This window comes from Trichogramma pretiosum, unplaced genomic scaffold (genome assembly GCF_000599845.2).
Source record: "Trichogramma pretiosum strain Unisexual culture from Peru unplaced genomic scaffold, Tpre_2.0 scaffold65, whole genome shotgun sequence".
NCBI lineage: Eukaryota > Metazoa > Arthropoda > Insecta > Hymenoptera > Trichogrammatidae > Trichogramma > Trichogramma pretiosum.
Genome location: NW_019641689.1, coordinates 547,941 through 564,476, shown reverse-complemented (window position 1 = coordinate 564,476; position 16,536 = coordinate 547,941). Strand labels below are relative to the sequence as shown.

The 16,536-nt window shown below is 35.1% G+C and overlaps 2 protein-coding genes across 2 annotated transcripts; both read right to left on the bottom strand.

The window, feature by feature from the left end:
* Positions 1-37: 37 nt before the first annotated feature.
* LOC106651047 (protein artichoke) lies at positions 38-5,823 on the bottom strand. The gene is made up of 12 exons (XM_014369380.2): positions 5,539-5,823; positions 3,772-4,025; positions 3,408-3,695; positions 3,096-3,333; positions 2,775-3,021; positions 2,439-2,693; positions 2,053-2,369; positions 1,677-1,974; positions 1,121-1,601; positions 786-1,049; positions 483-711; positions 38-415 (listed from the first exon to the last, which is right to left on the bottom strand). Exons 2-12 carry the CDS (start codon positions 4,019-4,021, stop codon positions 70-72), a joined length of 3,213 nt encoding a protein of 1,070 aa, XP_014224866.1. The 5' UTR covers positions 4,022-4,025; positions 5,539-5,823; the 3' UTR covers positions 38-69.
* Positions 5,824-9,704: 3,881 nt separating this feature from the next.
* Positions 9,705-16,024, bottom strand: LOC106650992. Its single transcript, XM_023461753.1, has 5 exons — positions 15,988-16,024; positions 13,545-15,796; positions 11,540-13,313; positions 10,646-11,470; positions 9,705-10,579 (listed from the first exon to the last, which is right to left on the bottom strand). The coding sequence occupies exons 1-5, from the start codon at positions 16,022-16,024 to the stop codon at positions 9,705-9,707; spliced, it is 5,763 nt and encodes a 1,920-aa protein (XP_023317521.1).
* Between the last annotated feature and the right edge of the window lie 512 nt (positions 16,025-16,536).

Sequence of the window (16,536 nt, the reverse complement as noted above, 5' to 3'; positions counted from 1 at the left end):
ATAAACTTTAATACTATTTAAAAAGTGATCGCTTAAAATTCTCGTGGAGTTGATTAAAATAAAAATTGTTCAATATTTCATTGATAATAAAAGTACTACGAAAGAAAGAATTAAAGTAACATTATTCGGTAATTGTGTAGAGCTAGAATTATAGGAAGTTTTATCGAGTATTCTACACTGCGAGTTTCGGAAATTTTTGATATTTCCGACTGAATCACGAGCAAGAACGCAAAGTTCGTACTTCGCATCTGGATCAGGTAAATTTCTAATTTTGTACGAACGCTCCTTGTAAACGATGTCTCTTTCCATGATATTTTTTCTGCCTCCTGGTTCTCGGACGACCAAGTAAAAGTCACCTGTGTCTCCTCTCGACGTAACGTACCATGACACTTTCCAAAGCCCTTCATCGTGATCGCTGTTGACGAGAAATAAAAATAATTAATTATTTAAAACATCTTTAGAATGGTTATTTGCAAACTTACTATTCAAGATCTCGATACTTGACGTCAGGAGTTAAATCGTATCGTGGATCCTCCAAGACTTCTGTATCACTGCAACTCAGTAAAACCTCTGAAATGTCCGATAAACGCAGATCCGCCACGTAGCTGGGGCTTGCGCATTCGATGTTGGTCCATTCTGCAGGAATCTCAGTGAATGTGTCGAACCATCTTCGTAGCGGTCGCACGTAACAATCGCAATGTAGTGGATTACCTAAAAAGCAAAGCAAGAGTTCATAACTTACTCTATATTGTAATAATTTTTTCATTCGACAAAATAAAACCTACCATCGTATTCAACTATTGTGCCATTATTTAAAATTGTCATTATGTTTTCATCGAAAGCATTGAAATCATTGAATTTTAAATCCAAAACTTTTAGATTTGGCATGGTTATGATTTTGTTCCAAGGGAGGCTATGAAACCGATTGTGATTAAAAATTAAATTTGTCAAATTTTGCGGCGGCATAAAAACATCAGGCTCAGATAAATCTGATATTTCGTTGTACGATAAATCTAAAGTTTGTAAGTCTGTCATATTTCCTAAAACATCTGAAAAATATTTTATTTGTTACTATAACGTACAGCCGTGTGATTTTCAAATATAATTATTTTTCACTCACATCTTCTTATTTCACTAATCTGGTTGTGGCTCAAATTCATATAAACTACTTTTTTCGTTCCTAGTGTCAAATCAAAGTTCAAAATTGACAATAAGTTGTACGAAAGATCGACCTCTTTTATTTTATATGGAATCCATGGATCATGAGGCAGGGTTTTGGGCGTTACAGCTGCAATTTTATTGTGATTAAGGTAAACTCTTTCCAAAGATAAACAATCGTCCAATAAGCCATTGGTTTTGTTATCCAGTTTTTCAAGCTGATTGTGTGAGAGATCCAAGGTTGTGAGAGATACAAGTCCTCTGAATGCTCCATTCGGAATGTGTTGAATATCGTTACTGGTAAGATTCAGGGTTATAAGCTGAAGAAGCCCTTCGAAAGCGCGCTCACTGACATTTTGAATTTGATTGTAGGCAAGATTAAGCTCGAATACAATTGGTAATTTGCCGAAAGCTGCTTTATTCAATTGCGTAATATTATTGTACTACAAAAAAATATCGGTTCAATTAGCGGGCTAAGTAAATTGTAATGAATATTAAATAATTTTTCAATCTTTTACCTGCAAATAAACGTATTGGAGACTCGTCAAGGTACTTAGGGCCTCCCAAGGTGGTTTACTGATACCATTTGATTGCAAATTCAACGTTCTGAGAGTAAGTAAACTTTGAAAACTCCCATGTTGGAGACGGTCACCCAATCTATTATTTGACAAATCTAGGTGAAGTAAAGAATTCATCGATGGCCAAACCTCTGTGGTCGGTATTTCTTCTAACAAATTTTCAGAAAAATCGATGTGTCCAACTGATATCGGTATTTGGAATATTTTCGTCAATTGATTATGCTTCACAGAAAGTACCCTAAAAAGTTATTCAATTAAATTTCTCTCGAGCACGCTCGTAAAATACAGCGTTTGCCATCTGCTGAAGTAAACTGACCTGCAACTCGCTAATTTAGCGAAGCCTCCCGAAGAAACATCGGTCAAACGATTGTAACTTAAATCTAAATCCAACAAAGTTGGTAAATCTCCAAAAGTCGAAGACTTGATTCTTTCCATAGCGTTGTGAGACAAATTCAATGTCCTCAAACTGAATAACGATATAAAAATTGTATTATAAATGTCGGATATGTTATTGTACGATAAGTCGATTGTGTGAAGCTCGTAGAGTTTTGGAAAGGTTCCTTTGGGTACCGAACGAAGATGATTGTGTGATACGTTCAATACTTTCAAACCGGTCATGTTGTGCAAGGGTACCTGCAAAAATTATTTCATGAAAAAGATTCAAGAAACACTTTTTTAAATAAATGAAATATTGTCACTCACTTGAATCAACGAAGTCAGATAATTATAGCTAAGTTGTAAGGTACTTGCGTAAGTCGCTGTATCGAACGCTGTTTTTGATATATTTTCTAATTTATTGTGACTTAAGTCTAAAGTTAATATATTTACACAGTTTTCGAAAGCACCACTTTCAATATTACTTATTGCATTGTGCGATAAATTTACTGATGCCGAAAACAAATCTTTAAAGGCTAATTTTTCAACGACTGTCACTTGATTTTCAGATACATCTATTATCTGTAAAAAATTAAATAAAAAAGTTTCATGAGTTTCGTTACAGATCTATTTCACAAGATAAAATTTTAGCAATTTAGGTACCTCTGCATAATTCAGTTGATAAAACATATTGTAATCTACTTTTTTAATCATATTTTTAGCTAAATCTATTGTTCCGATTCTCGTCATGGTACTAAAAGTTCCTCGCCCCACATCTGCTATTCGATTATCTCGCAAGTAAAGGCGCCTCATCAGTCGTAATCCTCGGAAAGTGTTCGAATCTAGTTTCTTAATCTTGTTGCTGTTCAGATTCAAGACTTTTAACAATGAATTTCTTGAGAATGTGCCTCTGTAAAATTTTCAATTGCCATTTTCGATTAATTTATTCAAGCAACAATGAAAAACTTGAAATAGATACGTTACCTCTTTAGATCGGAAATGGCATTATTTGATAAATTGAGAAATCCCATCTTTGAAAGATCGCTAAGATGAGATTGATCGATTTTGTCGATTAGATTGTATGATAAGTCCAAAGCTTCAACGTCACGCAAGCCTTTGAACTGGTTTTTCTTCAGATCTTTTATATGATTTCCATGCAAATCGAGATTTTTGAGTTTTTTCAAAGGGGTAAAAGAATCAACCGGCAAAGAGTTAAGACTACCTAATAGTTTAAACGTTTCATTAAAATATGATTGCATGAAATAATTTAATTTATACTCTTAATAATGTACTTACCATTACTAAATTCTAATCTTTCTAATTTCCACACAGCATAGCTGTCGATAAAAATATCGGAGGGCAATTCCTCTACCTTGTGTCCTCTTATGTTGAGCACGGTGAGATTTCCCAAAATTTTCATAGCTTCCTTGGGAAATTTCTCAAGCATGGTTCCTGTCATATGAAGTTCTTGCAAAGTTCTATTTACCCCGAGAAAACTGTGATCTTCAATGTGCCTCAACGGAGTGTCCAAAAACTTCAAGATCCTCACATTTAAAGGATACAATGCTGGTCCATAAAAACGTGCTGAAAAATTGGTATCATTTTAGAATTAATTTGACTCTTCTAAATTATAATTGAAATATAAAGCCTCGAGTTATACCTATGTTACACTTAATAAGTCTCAATTCTTCGATCGGTATGCCTTCGTTGCCAAGGTTGATAAAGGCTACACTCAGAGTGGCTAAATTCGAGTTTTCGCATTCAATGTAGAGACCTTGGTCATCTGCACGTACACACGTGCAAGGATGTATGTAAGCGCTTTTCTTTGGGCAAGAATACCGCGGCCCTGGTGGAATGTATCCACCAAGAGCTGGAAGAATACATCCCACCAAAATTGTCAACAGAAGCATTTTGCTGTAAGTCAAAAATACAAGTTACTATGATTTTTCAAGTAAGTAATCATTATTTTTTATTGAATACGTATTGATAACGGTTACTCCAATATTCAAAAAAAAATTTAAGTATAACAACAATATAAATTTTGATTTAATTAGCGCTGATGATTCAAATGAAATGAAAAATTAGTTGAACTGCACGAGCACAGAAGTAATTTTGAGTTTCCGTGATCTCGCGCAGTTCACAAGTCATAGATCGGTACTACGATGGTATCTTCTCTTTGGTGTTCAGCCGCGATACCGAACGTGCTGCATCTCACTTTATAAGGATATAAAATTGCAAAACCTTATTCGGCGTTGAGGTAAAGTTATCGTTTCTTTTTCATCAAAACAACATTTTTCAATGGAAATGAATCTAGCACGCGCATTTCACAATTTCATTCGAAAAAAATGGTCGCAGCTCTTATTTATGACGCGATGAAGTCACGAATACGTTTATAACGTTTTCATCAGCTATATCCACTCTCTCTTTACGAAAGAATTAAAGCCTTTCGAAGCGAGTCACTCTCTATTTAGTTGGTTTTTGGAAAGATAATTTTTCAATTTGTTTAATACTTTACAATTTAAAAATTCATATTAAACAGCTATTTATACGATGATAATAATACTGAATTTGCATCAATTAAGTATAATTTTATTGTACGACTCGTTTCTATGCACGAGGTAATCATTACTTACGTGCATACATAATATTGGCTATTGCACTTTGAAAGGAGTGTATACTATACAATAAATTGGTATTGCGAAACTTCAAACAAAGCTAGGGACAGCACTCAAGCGATAAATCACGGCCGATTTAGCTTACACTTCATATACGCACCGAGTAAAACACCTTTTGTAATTTTAAATACAAAACGAGTAAAAAAAAACATGAGCTTATTCTGTCTTTAAACACACAAGTGTGCAGAGAATCGCGAGACTGGCGCGACGATCCGAATCTTTGGCTTTTCATCTGTATTTAATGGAATTATAATGTCAAAAACAATGAAGAAAATTGTATATCTACCGTGCACTTTCATTTTCACCTTCTCACGATTCTGGTTGCATTATCACGCTTGTATAGAGCATGAACCTGTTCGCTATAAAGGAAACTAAATTTTTCACACGTGCGTACGATGAAGCATTCATGCACCACAATTAGAAAGGGATTCATGTTGCTCTTTGAATACAACACCCTCATTCATAATTTGACAATGGCCTTTCAAAATGAAAGTTTGCGTTTTATGAACTACAATTATTTACTAATGCTTTAACACGTCGGTCAATGAATAAGGAAAATATAAGTATACTATTAGCGAGGAAATGTTTGTTGATATTTCTGTTAAAACGTCATGTGGAAAATTGAATACGAATTACTAGGAACAATTACTATACTGGTCAACTATAGTTTCACTGTTTGTCAAATAATTCTCATTTGTTTATCAAACCATTCATTCGTATTTATGAAACAAATTGAAGAATTTTGGAATTACCTGATTTAAATTGAGACAGCCACAGGCATCTTCCGCTTCGTAGCCGTGAAAAAAAGCAGGTACTGCCGAAATATCACGCAGTCGACGACCTCGACTGAGGAGGTATTTCGAGTCGCGACGCTGCTACAGCCTCCACAGATTGGAACATTATTTAAAACTGTTCTCCGGCCAATGCCGGACCGAAACGCCGATTCGGCTCGCGATCAACTGATTGGACACGCAAAATCGTGAGGACGTCAGTGTATAGAGAAGGAAAAAAAGAGAAGGTTTTATAAGCAGTGCTATCGCGTCAGCGGCGTTCAGCAAACTGTTGCTGTCCGCTGTTGCAAAGCTACTGTGCCGCTCACAACAATCTAATGTCGATCCGTAAAGAGAGAAAGAGAGAGAGGCATACTTTCATACTTTTGCTCCTACACACGTTCCATTTATATACAATATATATATATATATATACTCGTGCCGCGCTCTTACCTGTCACACATTGCTAATGATTCGAATGATCTTTACGGAGCATAAAGACTGACATTTAAAAAAATAAACATAAAAATCATTCGACTTAAAAGTTCAAATTTTTACGTTTAAAAGATGTTGAACAAGAACAGCTGTGAGCAGCTGTGAAATAGAATAAGTGTACAGAGAGTATACAAGAAAAGGTGTATATATCCCATATTGGTGAAAGTGTAGATTTTGCCAGGTACATGCAATATTATACCACCGGGTATACACGTGTAACGACTCGGTGAGAGGCATCTGCAGTGTTTGAATCGGCACCGAAAGAGCGCGCCGAATGTGTACTAGAAGCGACATCTTACTGCTGCTTTGTTTAACATTACCATGTATGGTTTTCACTTTTTCATCGCGGCGATGTTATAATTATGCTTTACCGCATTTACCCGAAGAGCAGAGTTGCAATGATCGTATGGTAAGTGAATGAGAAGAATTGATTCGTTTATCACATTTTCACCAGATGTCATATTGACGAGAATTGTTGTATGCATACCTGCGGGTACTTATTTCTAGTTTTATCTTAACTTTTTAATGAAAATCAGTAACAAAAGTAGTGTGAATAGTTTATTAATTTAAAATTTTCTATTTCATGTTCATTAAACATAGCCATTAATGCCATATATATCGCCATTAATAATTAACATTAATTATGATTAATAAAGAATATTTTTAATTATTAAAAACTAATTGTAATCAATTAAATCATATTTCTAATGTATAAGCAAACTACTTAGCTCGTGAAAATGTGATAATTCCTATTTTAATGAATGAAATGGTAGTAAAATAAGACATTGACCTATTTCTAATTGATGAAATATCGTGCAAAAATTTGCCAGTCCTTTTGTAAAAAAAATCAAACAAGTAAAAAGTAAGAAAACAAAAAAACAAAAAACATGAATCAAAAAAACGAGAAAATCAAGAAAAATCAAGAAAAAGGAAAGTCAGAAAATCCCAACACAAGCATCGATGTTTCACATCTGGTGCATTATCAATGCGTGCTTATTCTTCAAATCGTTCCCTCTCATTGAGTTAAGTAATCAGAGTAGTTTCTCCAGCTTTAGCGCACCAGGTGTGAAACATCGATGCTTGTGTTGGGATTTTCTGACTTTCCCTTTTCTTGATTTTCTTGATTTTCTCGTTTTTTTGATTCATGTTTTTTGTTTTTTTGTTTTCTTACTTTTTACTTGTTTGATTTTAGATTTTTGTATTAAATTGATTTTTTCTTGATTTTTCAAGTTTTAATTTGTTTTTAATTTTTTACTTCTTTTTTTGTTTCGACTCTTACTTGTTCGATTACTTTAAAATTTTTCAATTTTTTTTAATTAATTGATAAAGATGTTTCACATCTTGCAGCTGTTCATAAACAGCTGATTTTTTTTAATTTTTTCAATTTTCAATTTGTTTTATTAATCAAATTAGTGCATTGAGCTATCAACGTTCGTTGTATCTTAATATAACATGATAAAAATTTCGACTTCCCTTAAGAAGAAACACACTCATAGACACGTATACATACATGCAGTAATAAGTATCAGATTTGACAACGTGTATGATAGTGCATAGTCTCGCGACGTACATGCATAGACAACACATACGTATTATATGAATGAGCGATACGCATAAGCAAGAGAGAGAAAGATATCTCAACGCAGTCAATCCCGTGAGCTGAGTCGACTGCTGTTGCTTATGCTGTTACGTTGCCTCGTGCGTATACGTAAACACAGGCATACGCGCGTCGAGTCTCGGCAGCGGGCAGCAGCAGAAAGCAGTTCTGTAGCTGGCGCGGCAGCCAATCACAGCGCGTAGCGCAAACCGACGCTGTATAGGCAGTTCTACTACCAAAGTTGCGCTCGCTCGGACGGACGGACGGACGCTCGGTTTTTACGGGTTTACCCCTGACACCAAACGCGAATATAGATGTTTCACATCAAAAATGGTGTAGTTCTTTCAAAAGAACGAATTTTCTCGGAAAATAATATTTCAAAATATGACTTCAACCCTGTAAAAAAAAGTATTTAACAAGTTGATAAAGGTTATCACAAAAAAACGATATAGATTTATAATTTATACTTCTTTTTTGTGTGAATATTTCTCTGCCTATTTCGAGTCGAAATTTTCGACCTTCTCTGTACAGAAATAGAGTGTTTCTATAAATATAATTTTCATAGCAATTTTAGTGTAGTTATAATGAAATTCTAGTTCCTTTATGTTCAATGGCCATCTTCAAATCTAAGTATCAAAGTTGTCAACCGTTAGTGAAAATAGAAAAACGAATTTTAACTAATTATTTAAATAACGTAAACGAACTACATCTTCTGAACAAACCTTTTGAATGTGAGATTTGTCACAAATCATTTGGATACCAAAAGGATCTCAAAAGACACAAAAGTGCAGTCCATGATCTGAGCAAACCCTTTGAATGTGAGAATTGTCACAAATCACTTGGAAGGAAAGATAACCTCATATGTCATGTCAACAAAATACATCATCGGAACAAACCTTTTGAATGTCAGCTTTGTCACAAATCATTGTCAGATAAGAGTAATCTCAATAAATACATCAGTGTAGTACATCATCAGAGCAATCCCTTCGAGCATGGTGACGAATTATTTGGACAAAAAAGAAATCTTGCTAGACACAACTATAGAAAGTGATCGTAGCAAACCCTTCAAATGTGATATATCATCACAAATCATTTGACAGAAAAAGTCACCTTGAATCTCTCATAAATGCAGTACATTATCGGAGTAAGCTTTAGGTGCATGAGATTAGTCCCAAGAATTTTCTACACAATAAAAACTTCTGTAATTACTAGAGTAAGCTGCGTAATCAGAAAATATTTAAAATAAAAAAATATTTCAAATCGTTATTCCTTTTGTCGTTACCTTTAAAAAAAATTTCTTACCTATTATGCATAAACTCAAATATTAGCACAGTTTTACCTTCAATTTCTTCCTCAGATTATCGCTATTAAAACTATCTTTCTACGTGTTATTTATGAGATGATTGTGAGGATTTAACCCTATCAAAGGTCGATTGAAACCCTCGGAACTTTATTAATTTCTCATTACATAGTTGAAAATGAAATTCTGTTTTTTTTTTTTATTTCAAAAGTTAAGAGAAGCATATTCAATTAAAAATTTTTGTTGATTCTTTTTTATTTATTTCATTTGAGATTTTAATAAATATACATGTAATATTAAAGATACAATATTTTTGGGATATAATTGTAACTTAAAAACTTACAATTAAAATTCTAAAATATAAGTGAGTAACTTAGGTAAATTTTTAAGTAATAGTTTTAAGAAAAAAGTTACTTCATTTATTCTATCAAATTGAGTTGATATATAAAAACAAGAAAAAATTAAAAGTATCACACATTGGCATTCCCTCCACCGATTGTAAAGATTTTACTCATTTCTGTAAGCCTGTAAAATATTTTAGTAGATGAGCTTATTTATAAATTAAGAAATGCATCATTATTGCATTATTGTTTAATTCAGTCTCAATTCCCTCAAAAAATGAATTCTAACATTTTGAATTTCACTGTTTTATATGATCGCATAAGTTATCGTATCCGTAGAGTATTATATTTTAAAGTAAAATAATGAGTATTTCTAAAAATACGAACTAAAGTAAAAATTTATAGTAAACTATTGTTAATAGTTAGGATGGGGATATGGATAAATTTGCCCGGGCGGAGGAGTAAAACTTATTGTTGGGTCAGATTTATGCGGCGACCAAGCCAAGTCGGAGTCATGCTTTTCAGTTTCATACACATATTTTACTTTGGCTTCAGTATTTTGGCCGAAAATCATGTCCCTCAACATACCGAGCATTGCGCTTCCAAGAGCCATATTACTTAATAATCCAGCAACCGATGCTGCGGCTTTGGCGTGTGCTAATGCTAACTGTATCAATAAGGAGGTAGCTAAGCCAGCTGCCGGCATCATTGACTGCATTTTACTTTTTAAATCTCTGCGTAGTTCCTCCAAATTTGTTGTGGCTTTCTTTTCTTCTATTGCGTCGGTCAATCTCGGAACCCTTAGTATCATACTGCCCTGAACGAAATTTTTATTGGTATTTGGAGATTTCTCCATGTATTCTTGTAAAAATGCCTTTAATTTTGATAAATTTCCCGGAGATGTGAAATTTTTACTGAAATCATGATTACTCGATTCACTGATCGCTCTACTCTGACTTGAAGGCTTAACCAATGATTCTCTATGGAAATTATTGGTAAATTCATTTACAGTAGGGGTGTTTGACTTATCGACCATTCTGAATGTTACTAGTTTTTTAAAATCTTCCGTATTGATATTTTTCAATTTATTCGTCAACTCGCCACTGAACTTCGGTCCAAAAAGAACCTCGAAAGCTTTGAAAGCATCTTCGATGTCCAAATAGTGTCTTACTTCTTCATTTTTATAGTCCGTTACAGTAGGTCGGAGTTTTTCTAATAAAATACTAATGACTTCGTCATCCTTCGTCAAGCGTAAAGGATCTTCGTAACGACCATCGATATTCGATTTTTCTGCCGAGTAAAGGCTACGATCTCGTTTATTTTTTCTTACAGCTTCCTTTTTAATTTTTGTTTTGCTTTTTTTCATGTCAAACACCTCTTCAATAATATCACCAATAAATGTCAATATGTTGGGTACATTTTTATTATCTTTGATTTTTGAAATTCTACTCTGACGGAAGTTTGAAAAAGTTATGGCAAATTCTCCATTTCCTTGACTTTTAATATTCATTGGACCTAAATTTGTTTCGTATGAACTTTCGGTTAATGACTTGTATAGTTCAATAAAGTTTGATTCGATTTGCTGTTTACGATTCATTAATTCTTCTTCTAAAGACGACGTAGATAATCCGAAAATTTTTTGAACCTGCATTTCTTGTTCTATGCGAGCTCTTCGAGCTTTATTGCCCGCACCGGAAAAGGGTAGATTACTTTGAATCATTGGCCAAACAAATATTCCCACGCACCGAATAAAGCTTAGGCTGCGAATACATTTAAATACCTGCCACATAAAACTGGCTCTGGCAGTTTCTGGATTTATATCTTGGATTAATTTTAAAATTTCGTATTGATTTGCTGTGAGTGAAGCTTTCTCAGTATCATTTAATGAATCGACAAAGTAGTCTACAGGTGAAAGACGCAGTTCGGTAGATGAGTGGTTTTTCTTATTTTCTAAAATATTTTTTAAAATTTTTATCAACTCTTCTTCAGTCACATTTGGAAATGTTATTTCCGTAGGAATACGTCGTGGAACCGAATTTTTGTTACTATCTGGATTTGTATCTGGATATGAATCAAGTAAATCATCAACATCACGTTTTTTTCTTGCCAATGGGTTCAACTTTTTCAAAATATCACTGTGAACGTACTTGGCTGATGATTCATTTAAGAATTCTGTTTTTCCTGAAACTTAAATTCAATTTATGAATGAAAAATATGTTGAATTCAATTATTTTAGAGAAAAATGTTCACCTACTGACGGTGTGTTTTGAGGAATCCATATCTCTTGACTTTGTTTGAATATGCGGCTGTCTGCGTTCAATTTTCCAAAAGGAATGTAAGATGTTTTAGGCACGCTCGGAGGAACGTCTGAATTCGGGAGAGCTTCGACATGCTGAGATCCAAAAGGTACTAAATAGCATGAAAAGTCCATGTTTTTGCAAATAATTTCATAGTCCAATTTTCCATACTGAAATTCTGATGCTGCGTATAAAACTGGTTTGGCATCTATTGGGTAGTATTTATTCAAATCGAAATTAGGTGCGTCATAGTATTGTTTCAATGCTGGATAGACGATATCATGTGCACATGAAATTCCGTCGGAAAATTTATTACATTGAACCATTTTTACGTACAAATTATAGTACAAAGTATCCGGTAGTTTATCAATCAATATTTGTAAGTTCTCGCTTTTATCTTCGGAGACGAATTTAAACAAATCATCTAGGTGAGGTAATGTTCTTTTTTTGTAATCAATTTTCAATGACATAGTAGGATTTTCAATACTGCTCACGATTTCCAACATGCGTGTTCGGTCGAGATCTTTTTGAATATCTGGAAAATCTGGGAAGTTTGAGTAAGCTTTTTTCAATCCCGGGAAAAGAATATCTCGAGCGCAATTTAAAAATGATTCTTTCTGATTGCAACTGTACATTTCTTCTAATATTCCTCTGCGATATTCATCTGGCAAAATGAGTTCAGCTGTTTTTAATATGTAGGCTTGTCTTATGTTGAAGGCTTGTTCGAATTCTGGATTGTAATTTATAGATTCCTTCGGTGGTTCTGGTAAAGATGGCAATGAAACTTGTTCTTTTCGCAGCATTTCAAGTATAATCGATTCCGGGTTATCTGGATACAATTTTTCGCCAATTATTTCAAAATTTTCTCCAATTTTTTCTGACCCAGGGATCATTTCTTTTCTTTCTGAGTAAATGCCAGGGTGGTTCAAACTTTTCATATCGTAATCTTGTTTTTCTGCCATCGGGTTTGTATACGAAGTAGAAAATATGTTCTGAAATTTAGGATACAAAGCAGGATAGATTATATTTTTCGAACATATAGAAAATTTGTTATTTTGTAAGCAATCAATCATATCTTTGTTGAATCTGAATCGTATATTTTCTGGTATGATGCTTTCCACTGCGTGAATTATATTCTCCTGATTTTCCGTTATACTAGAATATTCTTGTATTCTGGGATACATAATCAACTGGTTATCGGTGAAGTCTTGCGTTTTAAATTGAATCGATCTCAAAATTTCAAGCATTTTTTTATAATTGAAGTCCTCCGGAGCGGTCATCTGAATGGATCTGATTATATAACTCATAGCATCTTCTCGGCCTTCGAAAAATGCTTTTTCCAACTCTCTGATAACAAAGAAATTATCATCATTTCCAAACGCATAAGCTTTCGAATCAGATATCGAGCCTTGCTGTTTTTGAACGAAGCTCATTTCAGGAAATTCGGGAAATCCTTTCACATAGGTCTTGATGGATGGCCATATGATACTTTTTGTGCACGTTGTAAATGAATTTTTATTGTTGAGACAGAAGTAAATACTAGTTATCATTGGCTCACGAGCTATTGGTGGAACGATGCTTTCAGCCAAAGCAAATATTTTCGACTGTTCTTCCGTCATCAGAGGAAATAAGAAAATTTTCCTATTCGTATATGATGGCGTCGACAGTGGTGTTGCTCCCATGGATAAACGAATATCCTTCAAAATATTATAGATTTGATATTCCCACTGCGCAACGTTTGGTATACCAGCTTCCGATTTCAGTTGATTTATCGAAGGTGCAGTTACCGAAGGTGGTGTCACCGAAGGTGGAGTGAAGGAAGGCACAGTACCTGTGGGTGCCGTAGGCGGAGTATATGTTGGTGGAGTGTACGTAGGTGGAGTAGGCGGTGTATACGTAGGTGGCGTATACGTAGGTGGCGTGTACGTAGGTGGTGTATAAGTCGGTGGAGTGGGTGCAGTTGGTGGAGTAGGCGCAGTTGGTGCGGTAGGGGCGTCAGGAATCGCCGGTGGTGAAGGGGCTTCGGGAATGGTCGGTGGCTTGGGAGTCGACGGAACTTGTCCAGGAATAAACTGAGTAAAGTCAGGCAAGGCAAAAGCAGGGAAATTCGGAATCTGGAATGGGAATTCGAACTGTGGGAATTGGAATTGCGAAAAGAAGTTAAAGAAACTCGAGATCAGTGGTATATCTGGTATTTGGAAATTACCAAAAATTTCATTGAAATTGGGGAATTCTGGAAGTGTCGGATTAAATTGTCTGAGAAGAGGCCAAGAAGAATATTTCATGCAGTTATAGAAATCGAATCTCCTGATACATTCGGTAGTTCTCGAAGTATACTCGGACCGCAAATTCAATGGTAGTAATTGTTCAGCAAAATGCAGGGAAAGCATTTGATCGTAGCTCAATGGAATTCCTTTTGCAAAAATACTAAATTGTAATGGGGCAAAGGGAGTTGCTACTCTTGGATACTGATATAAAGTTCTCTGAAGAATTCCTTTAATGATAGAGTCAGGAGTCATTTGTCTGGACTCTATGACTTCTGGCAAGTTTGGAAGTTCGTTCTCTGATCCGGGATAAATGATAAGAGGATAACCTGGATTGGTAAGTGACGATAAGTACGTATCACTCAATGGAAATGGCGGCAACGTCGGGTATTGACGTTTGATTGTCGGCCATGAAAAGTACTTTAAGCAACTAAAGTATTCGAAACGTTTTACACAGGAAATCATTTGATTCGAGTAATTTGGCCTCTCGTTTTCCGGTAAAAATTGTTCAGTCATTGTTAGCAGTTTCATGCGATTGCACGTCAAAATCTTCGATAGAGTTTCATTTTTTTCATTGATATAAGAGTAAAAATTGTCACCAGAAGAAGTTTTCAACAAACCTTCCATCAGCATGTCGTAAATTACCATATCAGGGTCAAGATTGTTCGAATAAATGTTCGGGAGTGGAACTTGCCTGGCTGATTTTATCTTGTCGCGATTACCCTGAAGTAATTCAGGGATATTGACCTCTAGAGGAAATTTCGATTCCAAGCCTTTAACTGCTTCAGGCATATACTGCACAATGACAGGATAAACAAATATGCGCATGCAATTGAGTATGTTGAATCCTTTCATACATTCTGTTATATTATCTGTAAATGATTTTCTTTCTTTTTGAGCAACGAGCTGTTGAGCGCACTTGATAACTTCTTGCTGAATGGGGCTCAATCCTTTGATATCTATTGTTTCGTTATCCTCTTCGTTAATATTTTTTTTCGCAAATATAGATTTTAATAATTCCAAAAATTGATTTTCCGAGAGTTTTGGTACTTTAGGCAAGAATTCAGACATTTGTTTTTGAATATTTTGTCGGAAAACTCCAGCACGACTTTCAATGTTAACGACATCGTGTTTAGGCTGTTGTTGGATCAAATTTGGATCAGATTGTTCTAATTCTTTTTCGTTAGATTTTGAGTTAGAAGAAACGGTTTCTTTCAAATCAATATTTTGCTCATTTATTTCTGATTTTTTTAAAGTCACACTATCATGAGTTTGCGAATCGCTAATACTTGTTTCTTTAATATTATCAATAATTTTCGAATTGTCAGAATCTCCAATTGCAATTTTCTTCAAATGGAATTTCTTTTCTGACGATTCGGGTTCATGTTTAATTTCTTTTACCTTGTCTTCGGTCGTTGAAATTTCTCGAGTACTTTGTTTACCACCTTGTTCGACGTCAACGTCTAAGCGACGTATTCCATCTACATTGACACTTTTGAGTTGCTCCAATGGCTCGATGTTAGTAACTTTTTTGGGGTCTTCCGACTCGGTGACATGTTGAGCTATTTGAAATATTTGGTGATCTTTTTCGTGTATGCTCCGCTTGAATTTTCTGAACGGGACCTTGTCGAATCTTTTGTGCGACTTCACCTCGGATTTGTGAGTTTTTTTATTCAGCGTCTCCTCCAATTCTCCCAAGCGTACGTTCTCTCTAGCCCTCGAAGCAGCGGGAAGATGCTCTTTCACACGAATATTTTCACTTTTGTCTTCGAGTTTCGTCTCACTGGCACCGACGACGCCACTATCAACACTTTTTTCTTTATCGCCGAGCAAGTCAATAGTCGTCACGAAGCTCTTCGATCCAGTTTCTTCGAGCGAGCCGATTTTCGCGACACCAGCAGCAGCGACGTCGTCGTGCACAAAGCGCGCCTCGCATCTCGAATTTACTATGCAAACGAAATAACAAAAAGCTATAAAATAAATATTTAGTTTACGGAAGAATATCCGAGAAAAGACGAATGCTCTCATGATTGCGGCCGCAGAGCGAATGTTGCACTTTGCCGACCAGTCGATGCTTTTCTACCAACCCTAGCTAGCTATGTGCGCGAGTCCTCCTCTTGCCCCGATGTACTTATACCTCCATAAGAACCAACCGAACGAGTTGTGGAGTACATGCCTTGCAGCAAGCAGGACTTGTTCTCTAGACGCGCAGCAGCAAAAGGAATCTGTATTTTTCTCTTCTCGTCGTCTTTAAAACCCTTAGAGCCGAGCGGCGCAGATATAGCTTGGCGTTCAAGGCGACTCCAAAGTAGTATAAATAAATAATCTATGGCGTGGGTTCTTATAAAATTTCCGTAAATTTTACATTTACATATTAATAGGCAGTTTACTCAGAGGAATTCCAGTTATATTTTACGATCGATATTGTTAGAAGTATTCACGAAATGAAATTTTATTTTACAATTCAATTCGTGTGGTCTAACATACTAGCAAAAAATTGTTGAATCCCGACCGTAAACATTAAATTACAACTTAGACATCGTTAACAATGTATTTAACTTTTAAAACCTTGACTTTTATAAATGCGTATGATAAAAAATCAAGGCATTCTTGTTTGCAGTTGTATTTTACTTTTCTCGAGACACTCGGAGTCATACACTCGCAGTACTTATATCAACACATTTCC